The sequence below is a fragment of the Poecilia latipinna genome, unplaced genomic scaffold (assembly GCF_001443285.1).
Source record: "Poecilia latipinna isolate Pla-1442-1.1 unplaced genomic scaffold, P_latipinna-1.0 Scaffold845, whole genome shotgun sequence".
Lineage (NCBI taxonomy): Eukaryota > Metazoa > Chordata > Actinopteri > Cyprinodontiformes > Poeciliidae > Poecilia > Poecilia latipinna.
Window position 1 is genome coordinate 168604 of NW_015113461.1, and position 11261 is coordinate 179864.

The following is an 11261-nucleotide window of genomic DNA, read 5'->3' on the forward strand; positions in this document are numbered from 1 at the left end:
GTAAATGTGCATTTAAAATATTGATGGAGAAAAGGATACAGTTTTATTTCTTAATCTAAATTATTTGGATTCCCCTGTGACTAGTTTAACAGCAATGAGGTAGGTAAAAGTAGAAGTAATTTTATTTATATAGCACATTTTCAGCAAAATGGCAGTTCAAAGTGTTTTACATGAATTAGAAGAAAATACAAATAAAACAACAAAAACAAAAAGACAAAAAAGATAAGGGCGACAAGACAAAAAAAAACCCAGAGTGTTGGTTCGCTATGTACTTCACAATTTATAAACTAGCAGGAGTTTCTCTAAGTCTTACTCCGATATTAAAATATAAATCTTCACATTATATGTTTTAAACATGTTCTGCTTTAGTAAATTTCTAAATAGGATTATTGCACCCTGAATAAAGTTACTGGCCTAAAACAGAACCAGAACTCTTCTTTTGCTCTATTTTGTGCACTAAACAAACTAAAATGAAGACCAGATTTTTTTTCCCCCATAATCTTTGTATCGGTGAATAACAACAGCACATATAAGTGCATACATAACTGCAGAGAATTAGCCAGGACAAGTATAGATAAAAATAATAAAGAGAAGAAAATTACAAAGGCACAATACTCTTGAAAAAGAAAACAATCGTGCAAAATGTGACGTGTCAAGGAAACTCAAGTAAAACTTCCCTTAAGAGTGGTAAATAGTACATAAACCAGTTATAAATAAGTTCTTAATTTATAAACCATTCTAAAGCATGAAATGGGAAAAAAGTTATTTTTTAACTAATTAAGTGTGTTCTAGATTGTTCTTGAAAAACTAATCAGTCACGGCTGATTAGTGGACGCACTCACGGCTGCACAGTAACCACCCATTGATTTTTTATTTTTTATTTTTTACAGCAGACAGCCGCTCCCCTCTTGCAAGGTACCGCGTAGCCCCGCTAAATCTTTTAGGGGTACACAGTACCCGAGCGTACCCGCCTACTTTCACCCCTGTTTTTATTCTCAAAAATGTGCATTTGAAATTTTAATTTAGCTTTATCGGTTAATACATTGATCAAGAAAACCATGAGATTAATTTTGCCAAAAATGTTGACAAGCTGCCGTCCCGTGCTAGCTATTTGGGTGCACTAAGCACAAACACATTTGTAGCATATTAACTATTTAATGTTTGAATTAAATTGAATATAAATTATCTCCATGTTCTCAAAAGAAAGTAAATAAATAATAAAATGATTCACAATGTTTTGTGTTTTAAGGGTTTACTTAAAAAATTAACACAAAAAACAACCGTAAAAAATTCCCTATTTGGACTACAAAGACCATCATATCAACGAAGCACGACGTAGCGACGTCAACGTAATGAGACAGCGTCCTTATAAACGTAACATCCCCGGATGTCGGTCTTTTTTTCATAGCTAAGGTAAGACAACCTTGCCTTCGTGTAACTGTGGGAATAAAAATCTGTTTTCATCTGTGTTACAGAATAAAAACTGCAACCCCTAATGTCATCCGCTGTAACAGTATACTTAGTTGACACGATCGACAGCGTTATTTCCTCGATTTGTCCATCATGTCGCTGTATTTAGGAATGTTTTAGTTCAACGACGCTGCTAGGCCGCCGGCTAGCCTGAATGAAGTCTACAAAACTAGCCGAGCCGCTTGCTTAAAAATGCGTCTCCGTCCATTTTCCGATAGATTTCGTAACAACTTCATAACAAGATGTTATGTTGGTTTGCTTTAGTCAACAGCCTTAAATTCACATGTAAATAAGCAGCTAACAAGGTAGCTTTGCTACTGTGCTGCTAACGTGTAGTCATGCTACATGTCATGCCGCTGGTTTGCATTGGTGTTGCCTCCGTCCATGAAAACACTATAAATGTATTGTTTTTGTTTGTGCTGCTCATTGTGTTACTGGTTCAGATGCAGTTAGATTTTAGGTTTACGTTTTAATGGTTGGTGCTATTTAGCTCTCGTTGAACTAAGGTTTGAAAGCTCTAAGCTAGTTTAGCTACTGATGTTATGGCTTAAACAGTGCTGTAATACCAATTCATCTGTTTTAACAGAATTTAATGCATAAGATTTGGTCAGCTGTTTAAATGTGCCTGCTAAGAAGTTGATTTGAATAAACACTTCCCTGTCTGATATTTGTATCAGATGGCAGAAGGAGACAAGAAGAAGTCTGCCAAGAAGAAGCACGGGAGCCGGAACCCGGTTCTGGCCCGGGGAATCGGCCGCTATTCCCGTTCTGCTATGTACGCCCGCCGGGCAATGTACAAGAGGAAGTCCAAGACCACTGAGACCAAGGTGAGGACCGGTCAGTATAAAAACAGTCTGAATGCACATGATGAGACGTCGCAGTTTAATCCCAACTTACTTTTGTTTTAGATTGAGAAAAAGATCAAAGAAAAACCCAAGGCCACAGTTGTGAAGACTGTCGGAGGAGACAAGAATGGAGGCACCCGTGTTGTAAAGCTGCGCAAGATGGTGAGTGATGGGGGAAATGTTTTCAAGTTTATAAGCTGTTGGACAAAAATTTTACATTTACACAAATACTTTCAGACGTAAATAGAATCTAATTTCTTTAATTCAAGACAGAACACCAGCGTTTCCTTTTGGTTTTTCTTTAATAATCTTAGAAAGGAATCTGTAGGATGAACAGATTTACTCCAGAGTATTAAATTCTTACAACCAGACTATTTTACTGTGTTGTAACTTTTTGCATTGGAGCAGTAGTCCCCAAATAAATGAGTATCTGGTCACGAGTTCCTCCTGATAAAATAACCTATATACTAAAAATAACAATAAGAAAGTATATGCATTGTATAAATGGTGAAAAAGGTAATAAAAGCAGTACTTAAATAGAAGCAACATTTTGGTAAATAAATCAGCTGTTGATTGGACTTGATTTGCTGTTGTGACGCTTTTCAACAGAATGTGACATTTTTTAAGATTCACATTATTTTAAAGTTTGGAAACCTCTGAATTAGAGGAACACTGGCTGGTTAGGGAGTTAGAATATTTATTCGACTTCAATTAAGACAATCTGCTAGTAGCTTAAAACTCTGTGCTACATAAGAAGAGTAAAAGTCCCAGAAGTACTACTTTAATTTCAATATTTACTGTGAGTTTGGTAATAATTTTGAACAACAAAATTGGCCTTCTAAACTAAACTTCTAAACCTACTGGATTTAACCGTTTTTGCCTTTTCAAGTTTCTATTTCATTATGAAGACGTTTGCTGGTATTCTAGTCTGTAACATCGATATCTTTTCCTCCTGCAGCCCCGCTACTATCCCACAGAGGACGTTCCCCGTAAACTGAGGAGCCATGGGAAGAAACCCTTCAGCCAGCACAAGAGGAAGCTGCGCGCCTCCATCACACCTGGAACCGTCCTCATCCTGCTGACCGGGCGCCACCGCGGAAAGGTAATCACTTGTTTGAACGATTACAGATCAGGAAATGGATATTTGTTGTAAAGAAAATACCGACACAATAAAAGACTGGATAAATTGACTTACAAAGGTCAAATATAGGTCATCATCAAAAGGATAATAACAAAAAACAATCTGTGTTTTTGTGAGATCCACATAAAAAAGAGGCTATTTTGTTTCATGTGTATAGAAGATTATTGATTATTGTAGCTTTTTAGGTGCAACTTCTAAAAACAAATCCTTAATCATTATCTTTGATTTTTATGTTTTTTCATGCTTGCATTTGAGAATAAAAGTGGGAAAATTAAAAATTTTTTCTGATGTAATTGAATGAAAATTTACGTAAACAGGGCTGGGCGATATGGATTAAAAATAAAATGTTGTCCCCCCCGGACAAATCTGGTTTCCAATTTTAATCAGTTTTCTAGTTTTTCTCCCTTTCTTTAAAAAAAAAAAAGAAAATACACAAATAGTATAATAGTTTACGATAAGAATTGTTTATTTTCGAGAATGTAGTCTTAATATTAGAAGACCAAAGAATAAAATTTGCCTCAAGAATGTCTTAAAGTTACAAGAAAGTTTTAATGAGAAAAGGTTTAGATAATTAATTTTTTGTTTTGTTTTTCATGTTGGTGTTCTCAAAATTAGTATTTCATTCCTGTATTATTTTGACTTTATTGTCATATTATTTTACTTTTAGATTACTACTATCATATTCTTGTAAAATTGACTTCATTCTTGCTTTAAAAAAAATCTTTGTCTGACCCTTATATTTTGTTGTAGAGTTGACCTGAATTCAAAGTCCAAATAAACTGTCCAGCGTGGCGGCCCTGCTGACATCAGTCTGAACTATGGAAACCAAAAGTTAAATCTTCAAAAACTAAAAATTTGATTAATTAATTTATCGCCCAGCCTTATGAAGCGTTATTAGAAACTAGTCTTAACTGAAATATTAGCTTTGCCATTAACGTTGCACAAACATTCTGTGTGTTACGTTTTGCGTAGATCAGTTAAACAGTGAGAGCACTAAAAACAGAAACGCATCTGAAGTGCATCAAATGTTTTTACTCTAGAACATTTTGGGGGTTTAGTTGCACATTTGATCGAACTCTAATCTCACACCCTCAGTGAAACACACAGGATTCTCTCCCACTCACCTGCTGTATGGCTAAGTTATGGCAGCGAGCGTACCCACACACACTTTGAGAAGGCAGCTGACCTAAAAACAAAAAAACATTTTGGGTGCATCAAATGTTTTAGTCCTGTACTGTGAAGCTCTGCAGCCATCCAGATGTCATGTTAGTTTTCTGCCTGCAGCACTTCAGATAAACAGATTGGACGTCCTGGGAGAAATATTTGTAGCACGCGGTGTGTTGTTCTGGAGCAGAGTGCCTTCAGCGCTTAAGATTAATACTGAAATGATTGTTTTTCAGCGCGTGGTGTTCCTGAAGCAGCTCTCCAGTGGTCTCCTGCTTGTCACCGGTAAGGCTGCAGATTGCATAAGCAGTTATTACCCAGCTGGAAAATCTTGTTTTCTTTTATTTGCCAGGGTTTGCAAGAGTGTTTGAAATCCTTGAATATCATTTAGATGTTTTCAAGGTCTGGAAAATGCTTGATTTCCGTACAAACTGCAGTTTTGTAATAAAATGCAATCAAACTTTTGATTAAAAGCCTAAATTTGAAAAATGTTATTTACAGTTGAAACATTTACTTTTATGCACCAAAAACAATAGACATTTTTATTTTCTCACTGTCTAAATTTAAATAAGACTAAACTTTTCTTGTTTTATGTCAGTTAAAATCACCAAAATTATTTCTATTTGCTAAATGCCAGAAAACTTAGTAAAAACATTTGAGATTTTTTTAAATTTTCTATTTAAGCATTTAATTTGAGTAGGAAAGTCAAATTAAATGCCTAATTTAATTAGTGTTTAATAAAATTTAGCATTTAAAATTAGTTTTTATTGAAAGAATAAAAACATAATTTGAATTTGTTTCAGTGTAATTAATATTTATTATTCCTAATTACTCAATGACTCAGGAAAGTAGTTGAATTAAATTGACTTATCTTTCATGTATTAGGTGTGTGAGACATTTTGCTCCTGCTGTAGAATACAAGACATTAATTACAGTAATAAAACAGATCCTGTAATTTAAATTGAAACTGCATTTATTAGCTTGTATTCTTTTTTTTTATCTCTGAAGTTTGGTGCTTTAAAAGTTTAAAAACTAATCCTGAAAAATGGTTGATAAATTCTCAAATTTTGCAGTTGTAAAAGTGTATGAGCTTTGTACGTTTATGAACGGGGGAAATTTTGAATGAGTTAGTGCATTTCCTCAAAGGATGTATTTATCTATAAACGCCCTTCAACCTTGGTTTAAAAACTGCTTGAGTTTTTACCGTGAGAAAAGCGTACAAACCTTGTTTTATCCCAACGTTTTTCGTCTTTTTTCAGGCCCTCTTGCCTTGAACAGAGTCCCCCTGCGAAGGGCTCACCAGAAATTCGTCATCGCCACCACCACCAAGATCGACATCTCTGGGATGAAGATCCCCAAAACCCTCAACGACACTTACTTCAAGAAGAAGAGGCTGAGGAAACCCCGTCACCAGGAGGGGGAGATCTTCGATACAGAGAAGGAGGTAAATTGGACTCTAACTGCTTCCGTAGCGCCGTAGTGTTCCGAGTGTCCTCGTTAACCTGATGTGTAATCTGCAGAAGTACCAGCTGACGGAGCAGAGGAAGGAGGACCAGAAGGCGGTTGATGCTCAGCTGCTGCCCCTCATCAAGAAGGAGCCTCAGCTGAAAGGATACCTGCGCTCCACCTTCGCCCTGACTAATGGCGTTTTCCCTCACAAGCTGGTTTTCTAAATATGTAATAAAAAGTTACCGTCTACTGACCGACTCGTTATTTTACCGCTGCTTCCATTTGTATCATGGAGTTTTAATGGTTTCTGCTCATTTTCTGGATAGGAAAGTCTTTGGAGACGTGAACCCAATTTAAAATGTTCATGAATTTAAGGCTAAAAATTTCAACTAAGACTGGGAAATGAATCGATGATTAATGTTGCGATAGATAATGTGATCAATATGTTTGATAGAATGTTCCGTAACCATACAGCATTCTGGGGAATGTAGGCAGAGGAAAGGCTTAAGCTGCTTAAACTCTCACAGCTGGTGGAATCAACTGACTTTGGTTACCTAGCAACAACTTCTTGAATAACTTGTGGTTACCTAGCAACAACCTGAGTCACTGGCACAGCAACAGTTTGAAGTTTTGCCGCATAACTGCTTAAAAAAAGTTAGTGAAAACTGGAAAGGTTATATCACCAGTTTAGTAGAATTTAATACATTTAAAACAAATCAATAATCAAATATCGACTAATATGAACGCCATATTGTCCATCCCTACTTTAATTGTTCAGTAATTTAGTTGGAAAGAGTATTTCAAACATGCTTAAGTTTAATCTGCTTTCCAACTAAAATGTTGCTCTCTTGCTGACAGTCTGACTATTACACAAGACTAACAAAATAATTTATTTTGTAACAAAAATGTTACGATCTGAATCTGGGTGTTAAAATCTGACTGCATTAAGGCCATTGTAGGTAGAAGGGAGGAGGGGAGTACATTTATGCCAAAACAAATTTTGAGATTTAATCTCAGAAATGTTCTAGAAGAAACAAGGAAATTTGAGTTTGAAAAGTCAACAATTTGCTGGGGGGAGAGAATGAGATTAATCCCTTTAATTTTCTAGAAAAATTTAGAAATTTCTGAGTTTGATGTTCTCAAGTTTTTTCCAGGGCTTGAGCAATTCAAGAACGTTGGCAAAGATGGCTAATGAACTTAGGTTTTCATGGGTGGATTTTCACCCTCCTGGAACTGAGGAATGGTTTATAAAGATGGATGAAGCTCAACTATTTTTAATGTTTCAAAGGTTTTGTCAGCACCTAAGAGTTACAATGTGTCTAACAGGTCTGCCTAAAAATATCAAACTGCAGCTGATCCAGATCGCTGCAGCTGGCGCTTCGACTAAAACCAGGAAGATGGAGCACACAACCCCTGTCCTAAAGTCCCTGCAGCTCAGGGAATAGACTTTAAAATACTGTTAGTTTATAAATCACTGAATGGCTTTAGCTCAAATTACACTGAAGATCTGCTGCTGTTGTACCAACCTTCCAGACTCTCAGGTCTTCTAGTTCTGGTCTGCTCTGCATCCCAGAACCAAACAAGGAGAAGCAGCATTCAGCTTCTATGCACCATAAATCTGGAACAAATTCCAGAAAATTAACAGCTGAAACACTGAGTTCCTTTAAATCAAGACTATATCCCACCTGTTTAGAGTTACTTTTGAAACATAATCAATGAAAACTGAACAAAAAAATCTGATGTGTATTGATTTTAATGATGGCATTTGATAAAATGTAATGTCTGTTACTGGTGACTGCATGTGTTTTGATGTTTTCATAACGCAAAGCTTTGAATTACCTTGTTGAAATGTGCTATACAATGAGACTTGATTGATTGGTTGCCCCCTCTCTCAGAACCAGCCCCCTGCTGCCCTTCAAGGTTCAAGTTGGTACAGAAAATGGTTGATCCACCATAATGAAATGAACAGAGCACACATTCAACACAGACTGTTTCACATTTACACTTTAATTAAAAAACTGACATGTCTAATGTAACAAGACAAAAATAAATACAAGTGTTTTATCTCTTTAACATGGCCACGGTTTATATAGTCAAAAACAACAAAGTAGAATGCAGCACAAAAAAAGGCAGCGGCCCCTCGCCAAGGAATGATAAGTGCCTTTTGAAGTCCGTCAGTACTGAATGGTCAACGGGGGTTTGCGGAAATGCAGCCTTCCCTTAACCGGACTTGAACAGCAAAATGGCTACCTGACCCAGGTAGAAGTAAATGAAATGCTTGGTCTCATGAGTAACATAGCTCCCAAAGTTCCTCCCAACAATGCAGTGCCATGTCGGGTTGTATTTCTTGTCAAACTCCTGTAAGAAACAAAAGAGATATTCAGAATGATCAAATATGCAGAGAATTGTTTTTTATTTAGCAAACAATCCAGTAGTTGTTCTCAAATGAATGAGTGTTATGTAAAGCTACATCACTAAATGTTTATTAAATTGTGAGTGGAGGATATTGGCAACATGCTTGCAGTTTCCTGTATTATGCTCTTGCTCCTATACATGGATGAAGCTTTGACACTAAATTATTTAACATTATTAATAATTTAGGATTAAATTACAGTCTTTGAATCTGCAAATATGTGCACCCCAAAGCAACAGTGAAGGAATGCCACCTCCTGCATTAGTGGAAAAGAGCTTTGCTAAGCTGATTTCTTGATATAATTATGTTTGCTTAAATAATTTAGCAGGACCTGAAAAAAACACGCTCCAAGATATCAGATGGTTTTTGGTAAATAAATAATTTTACCTAAAGACTAGGGGTTTATTTATAAAAAACGAGGATCAAGAATGAAATGTAAATTTGCAGTTATGCATGACATATTTGTATAAAAACCCCTGCAATTTTTTACCAACTTTAGGTTGTGGTCTGCCATCCCATCATTCTTAGTGGTCACAGGTACCAAACCCTTACAAAACTTTCTCCCAGTGAACTGGTAAATACAATTAAGACAATATGGTAGTCTATATTAGAGTACATCTAGCTTCGTTAGGCTGTTTCTATAGTTACACATGATGGCTAAAAATTGTTCCCCTCTATAATAAATGCCAACTTGAAGATAAAAATGTGAGTTAAAGGAATCTTCAAGGAAGTCAGAGTAAAAAAAAAAAAAAAAGCAAGTTGCCTCAAGAAAAACCTATATACTAAACTGGATGTGCAACAATGACACACCAGATGGTTTGCATTAGTCATTAGCTTTGCAGTCATTTCAGTTATGCTAGGCTGGAATAGCACATTATGGGCTAACTGCATAAGTAACCTGACTCAGAAAAAAAAATCTAATGTTTTCCCAACATGGTATACTTTCTTGTATGAATTTTGGTGATTTTAATGTAGGTATGCAATACACAACTATTTGAGAACAAACCTTCAACCCCAAGTACTTTAAATGTAACAGTAAGGTCTAGACAGACATGGTTGGCATAGTCACTAACATTTTGGTTGATTTTTGGGGTAATTGAGAGATTTGCTCAAATGATGCCCTCTTTTAAAAAAAACAAAACAAAAAAAAAAACAGTATGAATAAAAGATTGTTTTGGAAAAACTGTATTTTCACCTAGGCCTAGAAACTTTGAGGATTTTGTGTATCTATTTAGCAATCCAACTGTGACTGGATGCTTTTGAAAAATACCTTAAATGGGTTGGGCACTAAAACTGGCTCCAACCCATAGGGCCTACATCCTCCTAAATCCTAAATCCAGCCCTGGTCACAATGCCAACAACATGACAAAATCTTCAAAAACCTACTCAAATAGATAGCTATATTTAGTTAAAGACGGTTTTGTGTGGATTCGTCTGTTTAGATGTTGGATGCTTCATGATGGAGAGATCCTTTATTTATATATACCTTTTTAATGTATGCAGCGATGTCTTTTTCAATGTTGTACTTCTCAAGGGCCTGTGTGGCACACTCAACGGCGTCCTGCTGCATGTCCTCTGACATGTCGGCATTCTTGATCACTGGCTTTCTGTCAGACATGGCGTTGCTCTGGGTAACCAAAACACAGCGGATAATTTATCATCCTCATGAGGGCATTGACACACACTCATACATAATGTGACTGTAGAGGATACCTAAGGGTACCAACACTGATCAACAACGGCATCGGGGGAAATAAAGCAGTGGACACGTCAAGATCATAGAGAGAAAAAAGAAAATGTCTCTTCAGCGACGACATTATTACATAATAACGGCTACATAATGTTTGATCGAGCCATTTCTACAAGTGTTACATAACTTCCATCAAAAGGCTGCGAGATGAACGTGCGCTCTACGTAGTTTCTATGGATACTCAAGACATTTAAATTTACCGTCTACATTTTTACACCTCTGATTAGAGGATCATGCTAAAACTATAACTCCGGCAACTCCTTAAAAATGCATTAGCCACTGAGAAAACTCTCCCCAGTAAATGTGCAGAAAACATAAAATGTTTTTTTTTTAAATTATAGTAAGTAAAGGTATTATGGGAAGATGTTTTTTTCTCTCTCTCAATAACTAACCCCGTGCGCCCCATGCAAAGATGCTGCTGATTAGCTGAAACCAAGACAACCAACAGTAATTCAATACAATGGAAAAAAACAATTTAAAAAACGCGTTTACCAGTAAAAATATATTGCACACATAATAAAGTGAACAACTCAAATACAGCTCGGTGAATGCACAAATCGTCACCCTACCTTCAACGGAAGCGTATCAAGCGATGAGTAGTTTAAATGGGATAACTGCTCCTGGAGCGACAACTCCCGCGAAGTGGTTGACACAAAAGTGATGTGGGTGTGTGGCGGTAGGATACGGCTGCCTTGACTTCCTCTAATTGGGTGCCGTTAACTCACAAAGCGCTCTCATTGGTCGACTGTTGCGTATCCTTGTGGTGTTTCTGGTAGCATTTTATTTCAACCCATCATGCACCGCGAAACAGCCGTTGTCAGGGCAACGCTTGTATATAGTGGGGTTAACGCTAGCGTGCTAATTGCTAAACAGTGAATTGTTTTCTAATGCAGTAAAGAAATGTAAAGAAAGTTTCGGTAAATAAAAAATATGTATTTACGTTGTGTAGTTGAAACGATTTTTTTTTTTTTGCTAAATTCAAAACTATGAAATCTGGATATTATAATGGTATGAATTGGAATGTGAATA

The 11261-nt window shown here is 36.3% G+C and overlaps 2 protein-coding genes across 2 annotated transcripts; one reads left to right on the forward strand and one right to left on the reverse strand.

Annotated features, from left to right (window-relative positions):
- Positions 1 to 1313: 1313 nt before the first annotated feature.
- On the forward strand, positions 1314 to 6318 carry rpl6 (ribosomal protein L6). The gene is made up of 7 exons (XM_015047865.1): positions 1314 to 1413; positions 2148 to 2297; positions 2379 to 2477; positions 3274 to 3417; positions 4857 to 4905; positions 5880 to 6064; positions 6141 to 6318. Exons 2-7 carry the CDS (start codon positions 2148 to 2150, stop codon positions 6291 to 6293), a joined length of 780 nt encoding a protein of 259 aa, XP_014903351.1. The 5' UTR covers positions 1314 to 1413; the 3' UTR covers positions 6294 to 6318.
- A 1737-nt stretch (positions 6319 to 8055) lies between these two features.
- dynll1 (dynein, light chain, LC8-type 1) lies at positions 8056 to 10933 on the reverse strand. Its single transcript, XM_015047868.1, has 3 exons — positions 10802 to 10933; positions 9969 to 10109; positions 8056 to 8427 (listed from the first exon to the last, which is right to left on the reverse strand). The coding sequence occupies exons 2-3, from the start codon at positions 10098 to 10100 to the stop codon at positions 8290 to 8292; spliced, it is 270 nt and encodes an 89-aa protein (XP_014903354.1). The 5' UTR covers positions 10101 to 10109; positions 10802 to 10933; the 3' UTR covers positions 8056 to 8289.
- Between the last annotated feature and the right edge of the window lie 328 nt (positions 10934 to 11261).

Coding starts and splice junctions, on each gene's coding strand:
- rpl6 (XM_015047865.1), top strand. CDS start 2,148: ATGGCAGAAGGAGACAAGAAGAAGTCTGCCAAGAAGAAGCACGGGAGC. Junction 2,298..2,378: donor CCAAGACCACTGAGACCAAG/GTGAGGACCGGT, acceptor CTTTTGTTTTAG/ATTGAGAAAAAGATCAAAGA. Junction 2,478..3,273: donor TTGTAAAGCTGCGCAAGATG/GTGAGTGATGGG, acceptor TTCCTCCTGCAG/CCCCGCTACTATCCCACAGA.
- dynll1 (XM_015047868.1), bottom strand. CDS start 10,100: ATGTCTGACAGAAAGCCAGTGATCAAGAATGCCGACATGTCAGAGGAC. Junction 8,428..9,968: donor TCGCTGCATACATTAAAAAG/GTATATATAAAT, acceptor TGTTTCTTACAG/GAGTTTGACAAGAAATACAA.